General features: G+C 38.7%; 2 protein-coding genes across 3 annotated transcripts in view; one reads left to right on the top strand and one right to left on the bottom strand.

Annotated features, from left to right (window-relative positions):
• ZFAND3 (zinc finger AN1-type containing 3) overlaps window positions 1–27185 on the bottom strand; it is a 336221-nt gene that overhangs the window by 280782 nt on the left and 28254 nt on the right. The window lies entirely within an intron of this gene.
• On the top strand, window positions 21371–22943 carry LOC118904033 (elongation factor 1-alpha 1-like). The gene has a single exon (XM_036869697.1). It carries the CDS (start codon window positions 21472–21474, stop codon window positions 22849–22851), a length of 1380 nt encoding a protein of 459 aa, XP_036725592.1. The 5' UTR covers window positions 21371–21471; the 3' UTR covers window positions 22852–22943.

The raw sequence follows: 27185 nt of genomic DNA on the forward strand, positions 1-27185 counted from the left end.
TATCAGATAAAATAGACTTTAAAATAAAGAATGTTACAAGAGACAAGGAAGGACACTACATAATGATCAAGGGATCAATCCAAGAAGAAGATATAACAATTATAAATATATATGCACCCAACATAGGAGCACCTCAATACATAAGGCCACTGCTAACAGCTATAAAAGAGGAAATCGACAGTAACACAATAATAGTGGGGGACTTTAACACCTCACTTACATCAAAGGACAGATCATCCAAAATGAAAATAAATAAGGAAACAGAAGCTTTAAATGACACAATAGACCAGATAGATTTGATATTTATAGGACATTCCATCCAAAAACAGCAGATTACACGTTCTTCTCAAGTGCACACGGAACATTCTCCAGGATAGATCACATCTTGGGTCACAAATCAAGCCTCAGTAAATTTAAGAAAATTGAAATCATATCAAGCATCTTTTCTGACCACAATGCTATGAGATTAGAAATGAATTACAGGGAAAAAAACGTGAAAAGCACAAACACAGGGAGGCTAAACAATATGTTACTAAATAACCAAGAGATCACTGAAGACATCAAAGAGGAAATCAAAAAATACCTAGAGACAAATGACAATGAAAACACGACGATCCAAAACCTATGGGTTGCAGCAAAAGCAGTTCTAAGAGGGAAGTTTATAGCTATACAAGCCTACCTCAAGAAACAAGAAAAATCTCAAGTAAACAATATAACCTTAAACCCAAAGGAACTAGAGAAAGAAGAACGAGCAAAACCCAAAGTTAGCAGAAGGAAAGAAATCATACAGATCAGAGCGGAAATAAATGAAATAGAAACAAAACAACAGCAAAGATCAATAAAACTAAAAGCTGGTTCTTTGAGAAGATAAACAAAATTGATAAGCCATTAGCCAGACTCATCAAGAAAAAGAGGGAGAGGACTCAATTCAATAAAATTAGAAATGAAAAAGGAGAAGTTACAACAGACACCACATAAATACAAAGCATCCTAAGAGACTACTACAAGCAACTCTATGCCAATAAAATGGACAACCTGGAAGAAATGGACAAATTCTTAGAAAGGTATAACCTTCCAAGACTGAACCAGGAAGAAACAGAAAATATGAACAGACCAATCACAAGTTATGAAATTGAAACTGTGATTAAAAATCTTTCAACAAACAAAACTCCAGGACCAGATGGCTTCACAGGTGAATTCTATCAAACATTCAGAGAAGAGCTAACACCCGTCCTTCTCAAACTCTTCCAAAAAATTGCAGAGGAAGGAACACTCCCAAACTCATTCTATGAGGCCACCATCACCCTGATACCAAAACCAGACAAAGATACTACAAAAAAAGAAAATTACAGACCAATATCACTGATGAATGCAGATGCAAAAATCCTCAACAAAATACTAGCAAACAGAATCCAACAACACATTAAAAGGATCATACACCACGATCAAGTGGGATTTATCCCAGGGATGCAAGGATTCTTCAATATACGCTAATCAATCAATGTGATACACCATATTAACAAATTGAAGAATAAAAACCATATGATCATCTCAATAGATGCAGAAAAAGCTTTTGACAAAATTCAACACCCATTTATGATAAAAACTCTCCAGAAACTGGGCATAGAGGGAACATACCTCAACATAATAAAGGCCACATATGACAAACCCACAGCAAACATCATTCTCAATGGTGAAAAACTGAAAGCATTTCCTCTAAGATCAGGAACAAGACAAGGATGTCCACTCTCACCACTATTATTCAACATAGTTTTGGAAGTCCTAACCACGGCAATCAGAGAAGAAAAAGAAATAAAAGGAATACAAATTGGAAAAGAAGAAGTAAAACTGTCACTGTTTGCAGATGACATGATACTATACATAGAGAATCCTAAAAATGCCACCAGAAAACTACTAGAGCTAATCAATGAATTTGGTAAAGTTGCAGGATACAAAATTAATGCACAGGAATCTCTTGCATGCCTATACACTAATGATGAAAAATCTGAAAGAGAAATTATGGAAACACTCCCATCTACCATTGCAACAAAAAGAATAAAATACCTAAGAATAAACCTACCTAGGGAGACAAAAGACCTGTATGCAGAAAACTATAAGACACTGATGAAAGAAATTAAAGATGATACCAACAGATGGAGAGATATACCATGTTCTTGGATTGGAAGAATCAATATTGTGAAAATGACTATACTACCCAAAGCAATCTACAGATTCAATGCAATCCCTATCAAATTACCAATGGTATTTTTTACAGAACTAGAACAATAAATCTTAAAATTTGTATGGAGACACAAAAGACCCCGAATAGCCAAAGCAGTCTTGACAGAAAAAAACAGAGCTGAAAGAATCAGACTCCCTGACTTCAGACTATACTACAAAGCTACAGTAATCAAGACAATATGGTACTGGCACAAAAACAGAAACATAGATCAATGGAACAAGATAGAAAGCCCAGAGATAAACCCACGCACCTATGGTCAACTAATCTATGACAAAGGAGGCAAAGATATACAATGGAGAAAAGACAGTCTCTTCAATAAGTGGTGCTGGGAAAACTGGGCAGCTACATGTAAAAGAATGAAATTAGAATACTCCCTAACACTCTACACAAAAATAAATTCAAAATGGATTAGAGACCTAAATGTAAGACCAGACACTATAAAACTCTTAGAGGAAAACACAGGAAGAACACTCTTTGACATAAATCACAGCAAGATCTTTTTGATCCACCTCCTAGAGTAATGGAAATAAAAACAAAAATAAACAAATGGGACACAATGAAACTTAAAAGCTTTTGCACAGCAAAGGAAACCATTAACAAGACGAAAAGACGACCCTCCGAATGGGAGAGAATATTTGCAAACGAATCAACGGACAACAGATTAATCTCCAAAATATATAAACAGCTCATGCAGCTCAATATTAAAGAAACAAACAACCCAATCCAAAAATGGGCAGAAGACCTAAATAGACATTTCTCCAAAGAAGACATACAGATGGCCAAGAAGCACATGAAAAGATGCTCAACATCACTAATTATTAGAGAAATGCAAATCAAAACTACAATGAGGTATCAGCTCACACCTGTTAGAATGGGCATCATCAGAAAATCTACAAACAACAAATGCTGGAGAGGGTGTGGAGAAAAGGGAACCCTCTTGCACTGTTGGTGGGAATGTAAATTGATACAGCCACTATGGAGAACAATATGGAGGTTCCTTAAAAAACTAAAAATAGAATTACCATATGACCCAGCAATCCCACTACTGGGCATATACCCAGAGAAAACCGTAATTCAAAAAGATACATGCACCCCAATGTTCATTGCAGCACTATTTACAACAGCCAGGTCATGGAAGCAACCTAAATGCCCATCGACAGACGAATGGATAAAGAAGTTGTGGTACATATATACAATGCAATATTACTCAGCCATAAAAAGGAACGAAATTGAGTCATTTGTTGAGACGTGGATGGATCTAGAGACTGTCATACAGAGTGAAGTAAGTCAGAAAGAGAAAAACAAATATCGTATATTAACGCATGTATGTGGAACCTAGAAAAATGATACAGATGAACCGGTTTGCAGGGCAGAAGTTGAGACACAGATGTAGAGAAGAAATGTATGGACACCAAGGGAGGAAAACCACGGTGGGGTGGGGATGGTGGTGTGCTAAATTGGGCAATTGGGATTGACATGTATACACTGATGTGTATAAAATTGATGACGGATTTTTTAAAATAAATAAATAAATAAATACCGAGATTTCAAAAGAATAAAAATAAATAAATAAAATTAAGAAACCAAACCACAATTTCCCAGTTTATCTGCCAACATATCATATAAATTGACTTAGTAGAGTTTTCCAAGACAGAATACTCAATAAATTCATTCATTTTTAAAATTAAAAAAAAAAAAAACATTTAAAAAAAAAACCCCACAATGCAGTATCACCTCATGCCTGTTAGAATGGTTATTATCAAAAGATAGGAGAGGGGCACACCTGGCCTTCATGCCGTGTGCTGCCACGTCAGTGCTTTGCCGCCTTGGCGTCGTGCGGCTGATGACAGGATTTTTACCAAATGTATTTTAAAGTGTTGTCTCACTGGCCACTGGAATTCAGAGCATTCTTTGCTGGCTACAGTGCCATCTGTAACAAGGAAACAGGCCAGCTCTGCCAAGCTGACAAGGAACTCATCGTTATGGTAACCAGTCTGGCCAACAGGTGCTCATATAGCGTGGTTGTTCACAGTGCCTGGTACAGGGTCTTCTCAAAGAACCCAGTGCTCTCTGACCAGCCGGCCCCAAGCCTGGGCCTGTCAGCGCTCCCATTCTGGATCTGCCTCCCTCAACTCTTTCCCTCCAAGACTGGTTGTGAAATGGGTCTCGATCCCCAGGCAACAGGTTACTCTCTCTCCTTGTTTCATCCAAGGTCAGGCCTTTTGGGTGTCAGAGGTCATGCTAATTCTTCCCAGAGAAATGAACTGAGGATAAAGACACAGTGAACATGGGTCTGTGTGAACTGGAGAAAGTCTGACCTCCCTGCCCCGGAAAAGGCAATGCTGGAATTTGCACTTGCTATTTCCCGAGCTGATGACATAACAGATGACCATTTCAAAAAGTTCGAGGTGCATGGCTTCAACCAAGATGATGCCTGGGATATAGCTGCAATTTCAGCTTTTTATGCTATGTCCAACCGCCTTGCTCATTTCGTCAGTCTTGTTCCCAACAAAGAATTCTATTTGATGGGCAGATCCAATGATGTCAAAGACATCAGGAGTGAACCTGCTGCTCCCAAATTATAAAAGCCTGAACAGAAAGGCCAGTGTTTACATTTCCAGCACATTGCATTATAAGACACCAGTTGGGAAGTAATTTTTTTTAATGTTTAGTCAATGGATAAGGAAGAAAGTAAATAAATTTGTTCCCTGCCTGCTTGATGAGATAGCTCCTAAGGGACATGTGATATCTGGGCCTAGGGGAAACCTTTTACGTTTTTACTTTTGTTGTGATCTGAAAGGAGCATCAGGGACAAAGGTGAACATTTTTTAGCTTTTAAAAATAGTGTTACATAGAAATTGGTCTATACAGACTGTGGTTTGAAATCAGTTCCTTGTTAACATGGTGGTATACCAAGGGTCTGAAAGGCAGTGGGTAAATAGAAGCAGGCACCAAGTCGTTCTATCTTTAGTGCCTTCTCCTTTAACCTCCAGTGACTTCTGTTTAAATCATGGTCATCTCCATAGAATTTTAGTCCTTATGTGGTTTATTCTTATTTTAGGTTTTAGTAAAAATTATTTGGAAGAAGAGGGAGCTCATATTTTAAGCAGAAGTGTAAGAAAAAACCGACCCTGACATTACTAAGCAACTCGGTCTGCGTGTCACAACCACTGCTGCCTTATGTGTGCGGCTGTCTTAACTTTGCAGGAGTCATTTTCATTACCTCGCTGATAGAGGTACATGCAAACCTACAAAATGTTTTTGTTTCCACTTGACTTCTTTGGATTCTCTAAATTGCCAGTGAACAGTTCTTATTCAGTTTGGGGGCGATAGTGAGTTAATTTTGAATTGCCTGAACTGTGAAACCTGATTATCTTGAGACAGCGCAACTCTTGCTGCAGAGCTTGTGTTTTTCTGCTGGAACTATATCTTAAATACCTTGGATTATGTAACCTTTTAAAACTGACTTTTGAGGGGAGGAGGCAGGGGCATAAAAAAAAAAAAAAAAGACAAGAGACTAAGTGTTGGTGAGGACGTGCAGAAAAGCGAATGCTTGTGCACTGCTGGTGCAGCCATAATAGGAAACAGTATAGAGGTTCCTCAAAAATTAAAAATTGAACTACTGTACAATCCGGCAATTCCACTTCTGGGTATATATCCAAAGGAAATGAATATAGGGTATCAAAGAAATATTTGCACTCCCATGTTCACTACAGCATTATTCACAACAGCCAAGATATGGAAACAACCTAAGTGTGCAACAAGGAATGAATGGAAAAAGATCATGTGGTATATATACACAATGGAATATTATTCAGCCATGAGAAAGAAGGAAATTCTGCCATTTGCAACAACACTGATGAACCCTGACAGCATTATTCCAAGTGAAATAAGCCAGACAGAGAAAGCTGAATACTGCATAGTATCACTTACGTGTGGAATCCGAAAAAAAAAAAAGTCAAAATCAGAAAGTAGAAAGGTGGTTGCCAAGGGCTTGGGACTGGGGGAAATAGGGACAGGTTGGTAAAAAGGTACATAAAAATAATCATAATCATAATAGAAGATACATGTATAAAAGTCAATGTGACGTGCCCAATGCTGGCTCTGGTAGCATATCTATTCTTTCTAGTTCTTCCAGTCCAAAGAAATGACAGTGCAGTTACTGGAAAACTCAAAAATAATGTTTGCAGCAGAGAACTGTAAACACAAAAGAGCCGATTAAGCATTAATAGCTCCTCGCGGAGTAAACATATTGGTCTTCAAAGCACTGCATAAAGGACTGTTCTAAAACAACAGCTTAACCTTTTATACCTTTTCTTTACCTAGTTTAACAAATAGGTTTCACAGTGTGAGAAAAGTTGGACAACAATATATGCCATTCAAGTTCAAATCAACAAATACAAATATGTAACAGGATGTGTTTTATAATCAATGCCCTGCTTTTTAGTCATCTAGATGGGAATATAGGCTTTTGTTATATATTTGCAAATTAAAAATTTTTAAGAAAAAACTACCCTCCACCGTCAGAAGCCATTGTCTTTCATGAGCCTAAAACCTCAAGAAGGACAGATTTCAAAGCCATATAATACCCCACAATCTATTCAAATGCTAGTTTGTTTTGTTTTAAGTCTTATTCAAACCTTTGTGCATTTCAAGTCTACCTCTTCCCACCACATCTTGGCATTCTGGTGAGAAGTCTCGAAGGTCCTCAGTATCTGCTGCAAACCACCTAAAACTTACGATCCTCCCCCCCCCCAGAGAAAATGCCCCCAGAGGTTCTTCTGGCATAAAGTTGCCTGTGTATCAGTGAAGTTGACCCAGCTATTGCAGTTGTGTCAGACTGAAGCAGGGATTGGTGCACCAGCCTAAGACAGCCATGGATTAACTGAACAGCTAGGGTCCAACTTGGTCCAAAGAGGGTAACTGCACAGAGAATGGTGACAAATATATTCAGACCCTCCCATAAAATTAGGGCACAGAGCATGCAGTCACTAGAGATCAGGCAGTGCTCCAAGTGATTCTAAGCTGTCCATGAGGCCTACTCCATATTCTAGCCTGAAAAGGATTAGGACCCTGAGTGAATACACAGTTAACAAGCAAATAATATCCTATGCTACTGCACAGTCCCAATCCTGAAGGTATCTCTTCTGCACAATCAAGAAAAGTCTAATACAACTGATCTACTTCTCTAGACACAACATGTTCCAGTCATCACACCCATGGACTTGGTCACTGAAGAGCCAAGCCTTCACACACACCTTTGTGCTCCTCTGGCAGGAGAGGCGGGTAAAGCTGCAATTCCTTCCAATTACCTAAAATTCTCTCTCATCACAATAATCCATAAAGTAAGCCTGAGCTGCTTGACAATCACCTCCTTCAAGAAGACTTCTCAAACTGATCCAAATGACATTAAATTACTACTTTATTCTGTGACCCCCTCCATTTAGTTTTTTCTATAAATCACACATCATTTCAATCAACTCTTGAGATTCAGTCCAACCTCCAATAACACAGAAATTGACTCATCTTAAACATTATTTGAAATTTGCTGGGCCTCAATTTTTTTTTAATAGAGACCTTTATTCCCATATGGTTTGACTGGTATATTTATTTATAATTGTTTCCACAGAACGATGTTCTTCACATCCACTAGTAAAAAGCATTTGTCTCCCCAATACAAGGCGAATAAACTAAAGTCTATATCATGTCTATTTTTTTATATGTTTCCACAAAATCCAAGACTGTTTTAACCTCAACAAGTGAACAATTTTGTTAATAAATATAATACTTATCCTAATAAGATTATTTTGAAGGATATTTGAATATGGGATATTTTTACTATTCCATTATTCTGGATTTTCTAATACAGCTACACAAAAATGTAAAAAGGACAGTTACAACCATGGATTGCATTTTAGGTGCAGTATTTACTATGTTAATTAACATTATAAAATATATCCTTACAAAATTATTGCATATAGACAAATGAGATATATGTATCATTATTTACAAAGCACAAAGGTATTAGGCAGCAACATAATGCAAAATATCAAGAGAACAAAATCAGAATGTGCCCTAAGGAATTTAGAACTTAACAGACGACCTAAGGTAAGTACGAACAGTATGCCTGTGGAGATGAAGGGTACCCTGACTAAAAGGACAGGGAGATAAGGGAAAGTGAAAGTCAGCAGGTGGTATTTGCTTCACTGCATAGGTAGTGTTTTGAGTGTTATCTGAAGCAGTCAGAAAAAGCTAAATATGTTAAATACTGAAAGAAGCAGGTATCTGGCATAGCTAGAAGAGGAATATTAGGTGCTTAGAAAGGAGAGTAACGTGAATCCAAGAAGAATGCTCCTACAAGAAGCCATACAGATGAGCTGACAGAAAATAAGAATAGAGAAGAAACAAAACCAATACCAAAGATAACAAGGAACGGCTAGGTCTAAAAGAGGGAGAGTAGAATAAAGACAGTGGGTTACAGATCATCCTCGTGTGCGATGCCGGAGTTCAAGAAGAGTATAATGCAGTATTATGCATGATTACGAACAATGTCTTTATTTTACAAAGTTTCTATCCAGAAAGAAAATACGTCGTATTTATTCCTCAGAATGAGGCAGCAATCATTACAAAGTACATTAAGTGTGTATATTCTTAATACATAGTTTTACTTATGCTCTCCCACTTCAAAACGCAACCCAGATTTTAAATGCATGAAGTCACTGCAGCCTGCCACCCCGAAAAAAAAAAAAAAAGGAAAGAAAGAAAAGGTAATGCTTTTCATCTGACTAACAAAAATCAGACAGGGTACTTGCTCTTTCCTCTCTTCAAATTTTAACCTTTGAAGCAAGTATCTCTGGTTAAGAAAAAATTCCTAATATCAAAACCAAATTCCTTTCCTCTTTCATTAGGTTCAAATCGCTATCAAAGAATTAGTATGACTGAAAAAAAAAATTTTTAATCAACACTTGAATTAAATTATGGACATAAAATTCAATTGTCACAGAATCCAAAGTAATTCCCTCAGTGCAATCTTCCAGAAAGCAGGATTTTAGACGGTTGATATTAGAGAAGATCACCAGAAATTGGAAAGGAGATTCAATGAGCATTTATATCACGATCCAGCAAGATCCTGAATGCCTCACCAAAGAACTATTATATTTCTCTTGTGAACCTCAAACTTCTAATAGCTTGCCTTCTAAAATGCTCTTATTACTAATTTATTAGCTTTGGCTTTTTTAGACCAAAATATGTAGAACTGCAGAAGCTTCTGATCAGCACAACCATAATTAAGTGATACAATTTTAGGCCAGTCCAGTCCTCATAAAAGAAAAAGAGAAATAAGAAATAGAAATTTTTTTTTAATTTAAGCTTGACATTTTAGCCTATGTAGTCTCATTAATATAGTAGTTAAGAGAGAGTTCTGGAGTCAAACTCTTCCGTTACAATCCTGACTGATCCTGGGCGAGTAACTTAGATCTAAGTCTGTGTCGTCATGTATAAAATATAGGTATTACTAATACCTATCTCACAGAGTTGTTAAGGCTGAAAGGAGACAATACATGTAATATTCTTTGAAAACTGCTTCACAAATAGAAAATATTCAGTGAAAGTTTTAGTCACTTTTCACATTTGTTTAGGCTTTAAAATGCATTAAAACAACCTAGGGACCTCCATTACCACCTCCAAGAACCTCTAAGGAGTACAGGGACCTGAGATTTTATAATCATGCCCTAATATGTCCCTCCATGACATTTTTAAATTAAATCAATATATGCGCTTTTTACCTGAATTTATGTCTCCCTAAAGATGGCACATTCAGAAAAATATTTTGTCCGTTAATTTCTATCTGGTGGACTTACAGTGGGTTAGAACACTATAAATGGCAAAGAACCATAAAAGCCGTATTTCTGTGTGTTTGAGTTTTCTATCCTGAACATACATTACTTTTGTAATCAGAAAAAACAGATGTTGTAAGATTAGTGTTTTCCCTCAATAATTTATTTTGGCAGTCAGGAATTTTTATGCAATCTACTTATTTATCCAAGTGCCTAATAAAATAGATTCTTAGAGGTTTTAGTATTTTCTTCCTACTTCTTACATATTACATTGCTCACAAGCAAAGACTTGGAAACAAAACACATCTACTAAACCATATCATATAAGTAAATTTTATATATCAGAAGTTCCCTTCTAGAGTACAATCTATTTATAATTCAATTGTTTGGACCTCAGAAATCATTTTCCCTTAAAAGCAATGTTGTAAGTATGGTTGAAGTTCCTAGATTAAGCCAGAAAGATTATTTAGCCATATTATTCCTGAATTCTAGTAACAGGATTATTGACCTAGGTTTCAAAATCCAGGGTCAAGCCATACAATAGAAAGAAAAAGAAGTTTTAAAAAATCCAGCTTCTTTTTTGAAGCTCAGGAATATCCCTTGGCAATTTTCTTAAATAGGCAGCTTGCTTTGCTATCTTTTGACTGCCCTCTAGTTTGTGCCCCCCTGCTCTCATGTTGACCCTTGTGCCCACCTATTATGGAACTCCATCCAAACCTGGTCTCCCATGATGCAATCTTTTTTTTTTTTTTAATTTTTATTTATTTATTTATTTATTTATGGCTGTGTTGGGTCTTCATTTCTGTGCGAGGGCCTTCTCCAGTTGTGGCAAGCGGGGGCCACTCTTCATCGCGGTGCGCGGGCCCCTCACCATCGCGGCCTCTCTTGTTGCGGAGCACAGGCTCCAGACGCGCAGGCTCAGTAATTGTGGCTCACGGGCCCAGTTGCTCCGCGGCATGTGGGATCTTCCCAGACCAGGGCTCGAACCCGTGTCCCCTGCATCGGCAGGCGGATTCCCAACCACTGCGCCACCAGGGAAGCCCCCCATGATGCAATCTTACCCAGTCCTCTTTTCCCAACTATCCTACCAATGTAAGTGATCACATTTAGGTATTAAATATAGAGTAATATGAATGAACCAACTCACACTGAACCCCTTAATTCTAAGCTGGAGCATTTCTGGTCATATAAAATGAAGTGAAATATTCAGGCCACATCAAAACAGACATTACTGACCTACAAGGGAACCAGGCACAATCAACTTCTCACAACTCTTCTTTTATATTATTCTTTCTAAGCCCACCAGGTTTCGAAAAGTACTAAAACCATCAAAGACATCTACAGTGAAGAAAAGATTAAAAGCAGAGAGTGGACACCCTCTGAGAAACTTAAAAGTTTAGAAAATGCAGTACACAAAGAACATGTGAAATTAAAGAACTATGATTCAGTTTAAATTAACACCAAATGCTAAGGGAACACAAAAATTATGTCTTAAGAGACATTATAAATACAAACGACTCCTGAACTATGTGGGGTCAGGGGCACTGACTCTACGTGCAGTTGAAAATCTCCGTATAATTTACAGTCAGCCATCCGCATCCGGAGATTCAACCAACCGGAGCTTATGTAGTACTGTAGGATTTACTACTGAAAAAAATCTGCATATAAGCAGACCTGAGCAATTCAAACCCCTGTTGTTCAAGGGTCAACTGTATATGAGTAGGAGGCAGAAAGACATTCCAGGAAGAGAGAAAATGAGAAGGCAAGGAGTTTAGAAAAAGCAAGACAGGTGCATGAGGTGATAAAGATACCACACTGGGTTAAAAAAGGAAAGGAACATGGTTTTGATCTGGAGGTATATGGGACCAAGTAGAAAAAAAAGACTTCAAGCAAACAGTACAGTACAGAATTGAACAGACCAAAAACTGGACCACTTCCAGGTAATCCTTTGTTTTGGAGAATGTCCTACATATTGTAGGATGTTTAGCAGCATCCTTGGCCTCTACCCACTTGATGTCATTAACACCTCTCTCCACTAAGTGATAACAACTAAAAATATCTCCGGACATTGTCACATGTCCTCCAGGGGACAAATTCAACCTGCTTTAAAGAATCAATCTTTAACCAAAAAGCCCCAAACAAAGCAAAAAATATACTAAGCTACGAAAGGAACCAAAGCAGGAAATGTGCGACTACGCTAAAACACTAACTGGTCAGATCCCCGAGCACCTGAGTATTCTAAGAAACCAATTTTTCCTAACAGCTGAAAATCTATCCTTGTACCAAGTATTTTTTTTTTCTAATTTTAACTCTCTTGGACAGATATTTTTATTTTTATATACGACCTTGCCTTCTTAAGCAAGAATATCAAAGAAAATTTTAACTCTATTTTAAGATTCAGGGTCATTGTGAAATCCATTCATAACTGTATTATAGGACTTTGAGATCTTCAGAGAATATTATAAGTAAGGAACAACAACAGTTTTATGTGCTTCGAAGAAAGTATATGTGGATAAAACTGGGTAATTAGGTAAAACAGTATAGTCTGGAGTCAGGCCAAGGAGTTCGAATTTTATCTCAAAGAGTAAGCACTCATCCTGTTCTTTTGGTGGGTAAATAACATAAACAGGTCTGTTTTCCAAAGATCATAAATGAATGAATGAGAGAAAAGACTAGAACCCAGTAAGAAGCTCCATTTAGACATAACAGGCCAAGCAGAAGGCAGAGGCTGCCTGACCTAGGGTGGCAGTGATGGCAAGGAGGGAGAGAAAAATATAAAATATAGCTGGAAGACCAATTTGGTGAACTACGGGTGGAAAACGGAGGGGATATAAAGGGTCAAAGATGACACTGGCTTCCGGCTACGTAGATATAACTAAGACTGGGAAAACAGTAAAAGAACCTCATTTCCAAGGAAAAAGATAATGAGCGAGATTTGGGTTTTAAGGTCTAGCCTCGTGAACTCAGTAACCTAGGCTTTATTTAAGCAAGTCAAGTTAAATTTCTACTAAATTTCACCCTCAGTGAAGAAAAATAACACACATCCAATTTATTTGTGAAGATTAAATAACACAGTAAAAGCACTTTGGAAAGAACCAGTCTAGTATAAGAAATGACTATTCCTCTTTTTTTTTTTATTCCTGGCAAAACTACCACTAAGTACAAGCTTCATGGGGTACCTTCATTTCCCTATCACAAATCTTTCCAATCACCCTAAAATAATTCACATTCAAGCCACCAACTGCTTCTTCCTGGACATTTCTGTTTCACTGTACTGGTTGTTTTATTTTACCACTGTGTTTCACCTCTGCCTTGACATTCTTTACAGCATGTTTTAGGAAAACTACAATAAGGATATTAATTCTGAAAGTTTCTTTTCCATTAACACATTTTTCATCTCTGTGTTTATTCTACTCTACCTTGTCTACTCTACTTGCTACTACCCCAGTCCTACTTCAAATCTGCACTACATACTTCAATAGCCTCATAAGCCTCCAACTTTTTCCAAAAAGTTAAAAAAATAATTCACCCCACTACACCCCCCCTCCTCCCCCCCCAAAAAATCCTCCTGGCTGTGAAGGTCTGACTCATCTGGACAAAAGGGAGAATCACTGAGGTAAATGTGTTTTCCTCTTTGTATTAAGCCTCAAGAGAGAAAAGGGTTGTAGAAAGTTGGAACATCATACTCTCTCCCTCCCAAAAGAACCTCCCAAAGCTGACTCAGACTTTGTAAAGAAAATTAGAAGTTTTACAAAGAGTAAGAAAGCGTGGGTAGGAAAAAAGGAAGAGAACTCAAAATACAGAAAACTAGATGACTACAACACACAACCCACCAGAGTTGGTTACATGTTTCACTGGACATGTTTCATGGCCTGTATCTACCATCATGCCCTTCAAGAGTAACTGCCCACCAGAAAAATTCCTGTTTAGATGAAGGATGGATACCAGACACCCCGACAGCAAAAGGAAATCAGAAAACATCCATATGTCGTCAGAGGTGAATCAATCAGATAATCCCTCAAAGGAGCTTTTACTAAAGTTTTCCAAGTGTGGTCCCCAGCGGAGCAGCATCAGCATCCACATCACAAGCAAGGGAACTTGTGGGAAATGCAAATGATTTGGCCCTATTCTAGGAATAGGGCCTAGCGATCAGGTGATTGTGATACACCCTAACGCTTGCCTATTATTAAGATCCTCTGAGCCTCCTTAAATCCCGGTTTATTAAGTATACCATGGAGCTTGCGCTTGGATTAATATGAGATTTCCCTGTATCCTTGAATACCTAGAATAGTGCCTGACACAGAATGCCTGATCAATAAATGTTTGTTGAATGAATGAGTGAATGGCCTTAAAATAAACTTTACCCCTTACTAAACTACTGTTAATGGAATTGTTTCTTGTAACCAAAGAATCTTAATTAGGCAATGTGCATGGGGAGTGGGGGCAGGGTACACACAAGATGGCCAAAGTCATTTGGAGCTAGTACATGGGGACTTAGAGAGAGCTAGAACACTGTTTTGAGAAGAAGAAGCTAAGAAACATACCCTGTCCAAAAGAAAAAGTGAAAGAATTTCAAGGGGCAAAATTGAGAATTTAATAACAGGGTCAAGGAAATTGCAGCTGTAAGGAACTGTGATTTGACCTTGTACAGGCTCTGAGGCCAAAATAGAAAACTGCCATGCTTTTTCAAGAACCTAGGAAGTTAATAAATAAAGACTTTGACCTCTGTCTCAATGAGGAGTGAAAAAGTCTATGTATCTAATGATTTACCTGATCTGTATGTAATTTGTACCTTAAGATTCCACCACACCATGGAAATAATTTATACCTTTAAACTCTGCTGTAGCTGACGGATCAGGGACATAACCTTCAAAAATAAGAGTGGCCAGACTAAATTCTGAGAGCTCTCAGAAGCAGAATTCTACCCTCTTCCCTATCCCTGTTGATACTCTGAATATTGACAGCAGAAATCTACTCCCAAAAAGGCAAAAGAATAAAACAAAACTAAATGAAACTTTTGGGGGCCCAGGGACAGGGGGCTGTCTCTACTGTCAAACCCCTGAACTCCAATTCTCTGTATGTCACAGAAGGATTCTTCTTTCTCAAATACTGTATTAATAACATTATATGTCCATCAACAGATGAACGGATAAAGAAGATGTGGCACATATATACAATAGAATATTACTCAGCCATAAAAAGGAACGAAACTGAGTTATTTGTAGTGAGGTGGATGGACCTAGAGATTGTCATACAGAGTGAAATAAGTCAGAAAGAGAAAAACAAATACCGTATGCTAACACATATATATGGAGTCTAAAAAAAAAAAAAAAGGTCAGAAGAACCTAGGGGCAAGACGAGAATAAAGACGCAGACTACTAGAGAATGGACTTGAGGATACGGGGAGGGTAAGGGTAAGCTGGGACAAAGTGAGAGAGCAGCATGGACATATATACACTACCAAACGTAAAATAGATAGCTAGTGGGAAGCAGCCGCATAGCACAGGGAGATCAGCTCGGTGCTTTGTGACCACCTAGAGGGGTGGGATAGGGAGGGTGGGAGGGAGGGAGATGCAAGAGGGAAGAGATATGGGGACATATGTATATGTATAACTGATTCACTTTGTTATAAAGCAGAAACTAACACACCACTGTAAAGCAATTATACTCTAATAAAGATGTTTAAAAAAATATATATTATAGTCCCTCAGAGGCCTCCTAATGAGACTACCTTCCAATTGTCTCATAAATCATATTTAAATTACTAACCATGGTCTTTTTTTAAGCGGGGGGTTATTCCACCTCTCTATTTCCCACCAAACCCCCACTTATGCCCTCTACTGCATTAAGTAACTCTATCACCCATAAGATGCTTCACCCTCACGCAGGCTACATGAGGGCAGGGACTTGTATCCCCAGTGCTTAGAACCATGTCAGGCACAAAATGAACAGTAGAGTATGTGTTAATTGACTGACCCCCACTCCCACTCCTCATCCCAGTTTTGTTTTGTTTTTTTAATCTCTTTATTAATCTCAGTCTATCCTTCCTCAGAAAAGCTCACCTCTTCCAAAAAGCCTCTCCTGACTGGCTCCAAAGAGCTTCGACTGAAAGAAAACCATCTTGCTTCTGTTAATACTTATGCACAACTATCACTGGTTATGTTTCAATCACCTATGTTTTATTCTTATCTATCTTCCGTTTTTGATAAGATACTCAAGGGCTAAAAGCAAGCCCCTACTGAAGTAGTAAACCTGCCAAGGCTGTGCGCAGGGTGAATGCAATGTTCTCTCTCATGATCCATTGCTCAACTTGCTAATTAGACACAACACAGCCACTTCACCTGCAGCAGGCAGTAGTGGCAGCAGCACAGAGGAGCAGAAGGGAGCAGAGAGGAAGGGATCTGGCAGAGAAAGAGACCACATCTAGATGAGACTATGGGAAAGGAGGGGGGAGGGTAGCAGGACCCAGAAAGTCTCACTCACTCTTTCCTTGGGACCATCATAATCCCTCCCACAAGGCACTTATATCAAGTTATAAGTCCACTGGCTATCCTTCAGGACATTTTCCTGCTATTACCACAACTCTATTTCACCTTAAATATGATGAAGTTTTAAACAAAATCAAAATACTGATGGCACAAGCATAAATTATTGAATGAGGCAAATCATTTGGGGAAGGTAAGTGTTTATAAATTACTTACCATCCCCCTTCCCCAAAGAAGGGGTAGGGGAAGGCAGACCAAAAAAAAAAGAGAGAGAACTAGCACAAAGCAACTCTAAAAGGACAGCTCTGGCTCTAGGATGTGATGGATCTATACTCCCCACCTTTCCCACCATCTTCACTCCAACCTTCTGGCCATCTGCTGCTACTGCTGAAGGGCGGTAGGAATGTAGAATCTGAGCTAACTCCTTCAACCTGCAAGGCAATTTATTTTAATTACCCAAATAATAAAACACTATTCGCTGATATGCTTTAAGACTTCTGTCAAACCCTGGAGTTGATTTTTTGTTTAAAGATCAACTTCTAGGGGCTTCCCTGGTGGCGCAGTGGTTGAGAATCTGCCTGCCAATGCAGGGGACACGGGTTCAAGCCCTGGTCTGGGAAGATCCCACATGCCGCGGAGCAACTAGGCCCGTGAGCCACAATTGCTGAGCCTGCGCGTCTGGAGCCTGTGCTCCGCAACAAGAGAGGCCGCGATAGTGAGAGGCCCGCGCACCGCGATGAAGAGTGGCCCCCACTTGCCGCAACTAGAGAGAGCCCTCGCACAGAAACGAAGACCCAACACAGCCATAAATAAATAAATAAATAAATAAAATTTAAAAAAAAAAAATAATAATTTAAAGATCAACTTCTACAGGAAAACATGATGTCGAAGAACCTCACTTGTCAAAGCTAGATCAAAGTTATAAAAGTTCCATACAAAACAGAAGTTGAAAGGAGGAAGTCGACAGCTTTCTCCTCAACAGTCCTTATCCCCACCTATAATTGTCTTCAGCTTCATGTAACACAAAACTACCAGCGCTAAGGCAGCAAAAACATCCCTCCCCTGTTTTTTCAAACAAGTCTTCATTGGCTCCCTCTTCCGTTTAAAAGTTCCATGGCTAGTTTAAGTTATGACAACTCAAGCAGTTCTATTTCTATATTTCCTAATTAACAAATTTACCAGAAAAATGATTTTTAACCAAAGCCAGAAAGAGGTTAGCAGAGAGTAATTCATGATTAGGCTACAGAAACAAAAGGAACATTCCACAGAGGCAAACTACCCAGTTTCCCCATTTAGTGCTGCAACTCCAGGAGTCTAATGATCCTTCATTTTTTCAAAAATGAAAATGACAGTAAAATTCCCTAGTGTTGACAGCAGGTGATTTTTAACTTCACTTCTGCCTGACAGGCACCTACAGGCTTTACCTGGCCTCAATCTGTCCAGTTCGGAACTGCCAATTAGTCACTTCTCAAAAGCAAATCTCAATGTAAGTCATTAAAAAAAAAGTGCTTTTCAAAGCGTCAGATACAATGAATTAGTCAAACTCAGGACGTTAGAACAAAATAAAACTTGGGTGCCCAATCCAGGTTGCAACTGTCAAAGCCAAGTGACAAAAGAACATCGTTCCAGAGCAAAGAAAGGATCAAATTCTCAAAACAGTTGTGATACATATAGTGCTCCTCTTACATACAAATACTCTTAAATACCGCAGCAATTGAACAGGTGTCTTCATTGGTAAGCTTAGCCTTTCTCAACTGAGGTTCTAAAGGACAAAATTAAGCACTAATGCCCTAAGGCACAGGTTGGCAAACCTTTTCTGTAAATATTTTAGGCTTTTCAGACCACATGGTCTCTGTCACTATTCAATTCTGCCATTGGAGCTTGAAAGCAGCTGCCAACAGTTAAGTAAATGAATGAGGTAACTGTTCCAATGAAACTTTACGGACACTGAAATTTGAATTTCATATAATATTCACAGAATTATTCTCTTCTGCAATGATTTTAAAACATAAAGCGATTCTTATAAAAAATTTCTTAGTTCTTTGGCTAGATTTAGCTCTGAGCAGTAGTTTGTCAACCTACTCCCTAAGCCATCCTTTGTATTAATAGATTAACTTCTCTCTTATGCATGCAGAATGATACTAATTACACACCATACTACAGAGAATTGAGAAATAGTCACTCAAATCATTTTTTCCGTGTCTATAGTGCTCTGATTGTCTAATAGAGTAATACTCTGTCTAGTATGAAGCTAACTGATGAGATTTTGTTAGCACTTGTTAACTTGGGCAAATAACTTTACACAAGTTAAAAGTTACTCTTCTTAAAGTCTCAAAATATAAAAAGGAACTTTCACATCCAGTATATTGCCGATGGATAACGGAAATCAAACTGTTGTAAATTAAATCTCTGGTTAATATATTGCTAGAAATAATAAAGAAATTCTTTTAGTAAAGCCCAGAATTCAATTATCATCTTTCAATCCATTTTGTATCTTCAGATCCTGTTTCTTCTTAAAGCAGAACCTACCTGAATAAAAATCACAAGCATAAATTACAGGATTGTCTCAGACAATTAAGTAACTAGATTTGAGTTCTAGCTCCACCTCTTTCTAGATGAGTGAGCTTGAGCAAGTTCCATACTCTCTTTACTCATCTGTTAAGGAGAGGAAATATCTGCAACCCTCCAAGAGAAATCAAAAGTATACAATCAAACTTAGGCAGAACAGTTTGTATAGTGCTATAGAAATATCAGTTGCCATTATTAGGTGCTCAGTAACTTTCTTCATATTATCATCTTCTACTTTTTTATAACACTCCAGTGTTAGTTTCTGCTCAGGCTCAGGTTTAGTGGAATACTGTGCACCTAGTAGTACATCTCATTCAACACATAAAATTTAGGCAAAGCATAAGCAATAAGCAATAAAGATGACTGAGATGGTCTCAGCACTCAAACAGTTTAGAATGAACGCAAACACGTATACATGATAAGTCAGTGCTGTAAGAGGAACAAATGAAAACGAACATGAATACTGTGGAATGAGAAAAAGTTTCACAGGTAGTTAATAAGGGCCTGGGTATATGATGCGAGAGATACTGTAACAGACGGAACTGCAAAAGCACAGATACAGAGGGGTAAGAGAACACTCCACACACCCCACAATACAGGGCAGTTCAAGTTCTAAAACAAATTACAAAAGGAGAATTTCATTTTTAAAATCCAACCAGAAAAAGAAAAACCTTCCCATTAAGTCTCTAAAAAGTAAGCATCTTGAAGGATAAGCAAGGGGGCTCATTTTAAGCCAGAGTTGGAAAAATTATGAACCATGCTAGCTTCAACCCACTTCATCATCATTTCCCAAAGCACTTTACAATGTCTAAGAAGATACGTTTAGGGCTTCCCTGGTGGCGCAGTGGTTGAGAATCTGCCTGCCAATGCAGGGGACACGGGTTCGAGCCCTGGTCTGGGAAGATCCCACATGCCGCGGAGCAACTAGGCCCGTGAGCCACAACTACTGAGCCTGCGCGTCTGGAGCTTGCGCTCCGCAACAAGAGAGGCCGCGATAGTGAGAGGCCCACACACCGCGATGAAGAGTGGCCCCCGCTTGCCGCAACTAGAGAAAGCCCTCGCACAGAAAAAGAACGAAGACCCAACACAGCCAAAAATAAATAAGAAAGAAATAAAAATAAAGGAATTCCTTTAAAAAAAAATGTGAAGGTTTAAAAAAAAAAAAAGATCCTATTAAAAAAAAAAAAAAAGAATATACGTTTAGAGAGGACTGAGTTACAGAAAAGGGATGTCTGGCCTAGCAAGTCTCTGAGGAAGTGGGGACTGGCATACCTGTCTCCCTTGATGACGCATGCAATATATCAACCTGCTTCAAAAACCATTTTCTTAAATTCTGCAAGTTATCACCGTTCTCAGTAAGAAAAAGCAATACAGCAATTCTTAAAAGAGTAAGTTACGTACGTTTCCTCGAGGGGAGTGGGGACTAGGAAATCTTACGTTCTTCCTCTAGAGTTTGTTTTCTTACTTATATCATTAAAAAACTTTCCCGTAAACAAACTTTATTCATGTTTTCTACCCCTTTACCACCACCAACAAAATTAATTTACCTTGGAACTGTGCCTAAGCACGGTAAATTTTAACCCAGAAGACTAATGAGTAATAAGAAGGGTGTTCTGTAATTATTACCTCTCCCTCTCAAGACTGCCACTGCATCAGCCACGCCACCAGTAGAAGATTAAAGATGGCCCCCAACTCTCTGCTAGGCCTCTGATTGAGAGATGCAGTCCAATCCCCATCCCCACTCCTGCCCCCTTGAATCTGGGCAGGTAACTGCTTTGACCATTACAATATGGAAGAAGTGATGCTACACCAGTTTCCAGATGAGCCTGTCAACTGTGAGAAATAATAATAAATTGCTTTTTTAAGGCCCTAAATTTTAGAGTAGTTTGCTAAGAAGCACCAGATAACTGGAACAGTCACCATGTCTCAGCTCCAGCTTTCAGGGCTTTCACCACACCACAACCAAAATACTGTTTCACTTATAAAAGGAAACAAAAACTCAGAAGTTACAACGTATTGGACAGGTTTCTAACAGAATATGCTGTCAACTCTCAGAGCATAAAAAAGACAACCAAAGTGTCCTAATTCCTCCTACGAAATGCAAAATGACCTAACATCAGTCAAGTTCCTCTGAAAGGTTATAAAAATCAAACTCCTTGAGTATACCCAAGTGATGCATTGATTCTTTACACCAAAGAAAACCCTCTGGTCTGGAAGGTTAGATACCAGGAAGTAGTCATCTCCGGAAAGTAGTATTTAAAAAGGAAGTGGGGCCTTTTTCACAACGGGTTTGCCGCCAGGACACAGGTGTCGTGAAAACCACCGCTAAACCTAAGCAAAAATGGGAAAGGAGAAGACCCACATCAACATCGTTGTCATTGGACACGTAGATTCAGGGAAGTCTACCACTACTGGCCATCTGATCTACAAATGTGGTGGGATCGACAAGAGAACCACTGAAAAGTTCGAGGAGGAGGCTGCCGAGATGGGAAAGGGCTCCTTCAAGTATGCCTGGGTCTTGGACAGACTGAAAGCTGAACACGAGTGTGATATCACCACTGATATCTCCCTATGGAAATTCGAGACCAGCAAGTACTATGTGAACATCACTGATGCCCCAGGACACAGAGACTTCATCAAAAACATGACTACAGGCACATCCCAGGCTGACTGTGCTGTCCTGATTGTTGCTGCTGGTGTTGGTGAATCTGAAGCAGGTATTTCCAAGAATGGGCAGACCCGTGAGCATGCCCTTCTGGCCTGCACTCTGGGTGTGAAACTAATTGTTAACAAAATGGATTCCACTGAGCCACCCTACAGCCAGAAGAGATACAACGAAACTGTTAAGGAAGTCAGCACCTACATTAAGAAAATTGGCTACAACCCCAACACAATAGCATTTGTGCCAATTTCTGGCTGGAATGGTGACAACATGCTGGAGCCAAGTGCTAACATGCCGTGGTTCAAGGGATGGAAAGTCACCCGTAAAGATGGCAATGCCAGCGGAACCACAATGCATGAAACTCTGGATTGCATCCTGCCACCAACTTGCCCAACTGACAAGCCCTTGCCTCTGCCCTTCCAGGACGTCTACAAAATTGGTGGTACTGGCACTGTCCCTGTGAGTCGAGTGGAGACTGGTGTTCTCAGACCTGGCATGGTGCTCACCTTTGCTCCAGTCAACGTGACAACTGAAGTGAAGTCTTTCGAAATGCACCATGAATCTTTGAGTGAAGCCCTTCGTGGGGACAATGTGGGCTTCAATGTCAAGAACATGTCTGTCAAAGATGTTAATCGTGGCAATGCGGCTGGTGACAGCAAAAATGACCGACCGATGGAAGCAGCTGGCTTCACAGCTCAGGTGATTATCTTGAACCACCCAGGCCAAATAAGTGGCGGATGTGCACCTGTGCTGGATTATCACACAGCTCACATTGCTTGCAAGTTTGCTGAGCTGAAGGAGAAGACTGATCGTCGTTCTGGGAAAAAGCTGGAAGATGGCCCCAAATTCTTGAAATCTGGTGATGCTGTCATCATTGATATGGTTCCTGGCAAACCCATGTGTGTTGAGAGCTTCTCTGACTATCCTCCTCTGGGCCATTTTGCTGTTCGTGACATGAGACAGACGGTTGCTGTGGGTGTCATCAAAGCAGTGGACAAGAAGGCAGCTGGAGCTGGCAAGGTCACCAAGTCTGCCCAGAAAGCTCAGAAGGCTAAATGAATATTATCCCCAATACCTGCCACCCCAGTCTTAATCAGTGGTAGAAGAACGGTCTCAGAACTGTTTGTCTCAATTGGCCATTTAAGTTTAATAGCAAGAGACTGGTTAATGATAACAATGCATCGTAAAACCTTCAGAAGGAAAGGAGAATGTTTTGTGGACCATTTGTTTTGTCCGTGGCAGTTTTATTAGTTTTTAAAATCAGTACTTTTTAATGGAAACAACTTGACCAAAACTCTGTCACAGAATTTGAGACCCATTAAAAAAGTTTAATGAGAAAAATAAAAAAAGGAAGTGGGTAAGAAACAACTTTCATTTTATGCTATATACAACTCTGAATTGCTTAAAATAAGCATGTAATACTTTTAAATTTTTAAAAAGATATTTCCTTGGAAAAAAAATCATTGTAGTCCTAACAACTTTTAAATGCCTTTTTGGTGCACTAAGATGATGGCAAATGCCATTCTTAGCTATGCTTTCACAGAATGAAAGATGGTATCAGCCCCCAAACAGATACCTATTTTTAACAATGAGTAGACCCTGGGCTCTAACTTATTTCTCTTTCTCATCCCACCAGCCACATTCTCCTGCACAGTATGGCACTTCCAGTTAGCACAGTGCCCAGCAAAGGGAGGAGGACTGTGAAAGTGGAAACTGCTTTGACTTCCTTCTTTCAAGCTTTGACAGGTACTAGGTAAAAAGAGAACAGTTTCAGAACTTCCCCCCATGCCTCCAGCAACTCTGTGCTAGGCCTCCTTGCAAACCATTTCCCATGGTGTTCTCCTCTTGAGGCCTCTGCCATACTCCCAAACCCAAAAAAATTAGCAACACAGCTGGATGCATATGAAAAAGATTGGCAAAAAGTCAAACCAGAAAGATGAGGGGCTGAAAAAAAACGAAAATAGTTCCTCCCCTGAATATCTTTAAGTTTTCATAAACTATCCACATCTCTAACCTATTCTCTTTAGACCAATTCCTTGCTCCTAAGAAATTCCATCAGGAAACAGATAAAGGAAAGATGAAATTCAGAACATTTTGCTCTGCTTCTGGTTATTAATGTCAAGTAAAGAACCAAGGTGGAAAGTAAATAACCACAAGAAAATTTACAAGTTTTTGAAATTATCACAGGTTTTGTTAGGTTCTTCTCTGACGTATCATTAAGCGTTGAGGACTCACTGTTAGCTATAAGCACTTGCAAGCGCCCTTCCCAACCCTCAGTTTATCAGCAGACTCCCTAAAAGGATAGAAACAAAGGTTCAGCAAGTTCCAACTAGCAATATTTCTTCCAAAACATCATTTATTAGAGTCTTATGATCTCAGATTCAAGTTATTCCACTTACTAAACCCTAATATTCCAATTTAGTTTCTCTCAGAGGAAAACACCCAATACACAAATCAAGATGAAATATGAACTGATAAATGATTTCTATAAAAACTTGATAAACAAAGAATAATATAAGTACGGTTTATCAAATTTAAATGTTAAAAAAAAAGATTAGTCAAAAATGACCAAAGGATCACCCATGCTAAATATATTAATAATACAGAGCAACTTGAAGAGCAAGAGATTGAGGAGAGGGAATCATGTAGTGTTATTTTTAAAGTAGTATAACACGTGCAAAGTTAAGAGATAATCTTATTACACCCAGCATTAGTTAGACATCTATTAACTTTTGGGATATGTTCCAATCTTTTTTTTGTTTTGTTTTGTTTTAAGAAACTACAAGGATCCATACTGATGGTAGAAAAATTATCAGAGCTTTGTGTTAAAGAAACATGGGATGTCTGATCCAGAGAAGAAAGGAAAAGAGGTCTCATTTACCAACGATTGTTGGATATATTAAAGGTTTTTTTAATGAGAAAAATGCCAAGTAACTGCAAAACAGGCTCAAATGTCAAGTCATTAGGCAAACATGGTCTCTGAACAAGAATACAGTGGACCACAAAGTTCCCAGAACAAAACTCTCATATTAGCTCTCAGTGTTGCCTTTGGCTTCAGGGATACAGGCAGGATTTTACAAAACTGGACCACAAGTGAGGACAGGCACACTTTTATTTAAAAAGCAAATCACCTTAACAGTCAGTAGACAGTGGGCTAAAGCCACTAAGATTTTAAAAAAATCATCCCCTAGTAGAAATCAACACATAATGGATCAGATGGTTTTGCAACTGGGGTGCACAAAGGGCTAGGGTATCTCACAAACCGTATCTAAAATCAAATCAAGGCAACTAGAAAAAACAAGGCTGGAATACAAAGTTACCTAAGAAAATTACAATCAATTCTAGCCCATTTCCTGATGTCAGGTAAGAATGCTTGCTGATAAGTGACTTTTGTAGTTATAATTTAAAAAGCAAATTAGGATATCTATAAACAGGAGAACAGAGAAACAAAATAGTGGTATATTCACACAATAGAAACTATTAAAAAATACACAATAAAAAGGAACAAACTACTGATATACCCAAGACTGATGAATATCAAAAACATTACACTGAGTCAAGGAAGCCTTACAAAGAGTACATACATACCCTGATTCTATTTACATGACTTCCAAATCAGGCAAAACTGATCTACAGTAGGAGAAAAATTTTTCCCAGGGAGGGAAGAACAGGGAGCAGAATGACTGGAAAGAAACATGAGGGAACTTTTCACAGTGAGAGTACAATATAATAAATACAGTATATACAGTATGATGTACATCTTGATAGAGGTTTGGGTTACACAGATAAGTACATGTGTCAAAACTCATCAAACAGTATACTTAAGGTTTTTCTGTTTTCCACTCAAAAATGTACTTCAAATTTTTTAAAAAGTTAATAATATGCATGTTGAAATATTTGGGAGTAAACGTACCGATGTCTGCAATTTACTTGGAAAATAAAAAAATAAGACAGCGGAGTAGAAAGTAAATAAAGCAAAATATTACAGAATCTGGTGGTAGGTAAACAGGTGTACAATTTGTGTACAAGTCTTTAATTTTTGTTTTTCATGATAAATAATTATTTCATGATAAAATGTTAGGGAAAAAAAGAAAATTAGATACTAGAAAAATAGTCTCTTTCCATTAAGCTATTACTCAAAGAATTAAGGCTCATTTGGAGCCTCTTCTTTGGAATAGGGACTATCATTACCCACCTTCATTACTGGAATAAAATATTTACTCAAGACCATCCAGTTCCCTCTGTGCTGATTCTTCTATCACCCAACAAACTTCTAACCAATTACTGTTCCTCAAGTATCCTGAATTCACAAAAGGGATGCTCTGGACTGAGGCAAACATATAAAAGCATTATAGTCACAGATGAAGTACAGCCTAAAAAGCTTTTAATCAATTGGTTCCGTGCTTTATTAATGTAATTAATCTTCCTCTTATCTCTGGTTTTTCTAATCAACTGGTCTCTTACAAGTCTGGTTAGCATAATTACCTCCCCAAAAGTCTTAGGAAACCTTCAATATAAGTTTCTAGTTTGGGAAGCAAAGGACCAGGCCATAGACAGCAATGTCTCAAAAACAGACGCCAAGACTTCCCTGTGGGCGCAGTGGTTGAGAATACGCCTGCCAATGCAGGGGACACGGGTTCGATCCCTGGTCCAGGAAGATCCCACATGCCGCAGAGCAACTAGGCCTGTGTGCCACAACTACTCAGCCTGTGCTCTAGAGCCCGCAAGCCACAACTACTGAGCCCATGTGCTGCAACTACTGAAGCCGACGCACCTAGAGCCCATGCTCCGCAACAAGAGAAGCCACCACAATGAGAAGCCTGCGCACCTCAATGAAGAGTAGCTGCACTCGCCGCAACTAAAGAAAGCCCGCACGCAGCAACAAAGACCCAACGCAGCCAGAAATAAATTGATTAATTTTTTTTAAAAAGTAAGTGTAAATTTGTAATTTAAAGGAAAAAAAAAACAAAAAACACAACACCAACCCTGTGAAGGTAACCATGCCTGAAACAGACAGTTGGTTTTCTCACCTGTAAAATTCTGATATCTGTCTTGCCCAAAACAGGCTTGTGAGGATAAATAAGATAACATACATGAAAGCATTTTAAAAATAAAGTTCTACACAAGTGTTATATATTATTATGATTCCATGATGTTACTAACAACCTCTCAAAACCACCTGTGTTGCTGGACAAATAAGGAAAGAATTATTTAAACAGGTTATTACCATAAAGGAATAAGGTCACTTAAGAGAACTTTCCAGTACAAACACCTGACCCACAGTGATTAGTGTTGACTCACAGATATCTCTATGAGTCAAGAACTACTATCCCCCATTTACAACAGGTCTTTTGGTCTCACCCACATTCAAGTACACAAAGTAATAGGGGAGA

The sequence above is a fragment of the Balaenoptera musculus genome, chromosome 11, assembly GCF_009873245.2.
Source record: "Balaenoptera musculus isolate JJ_BM4_2016_0621 chromosome 11, mBalMus1.pri.v3, whole genome shotgun sequence".
Lineage (NCBI taxonomy): Eukaryota > Metazoa > Chordata > Mammalia > Artiodactyla > Balaenopteridae > Balaenoptera > Balaenoptera musculus.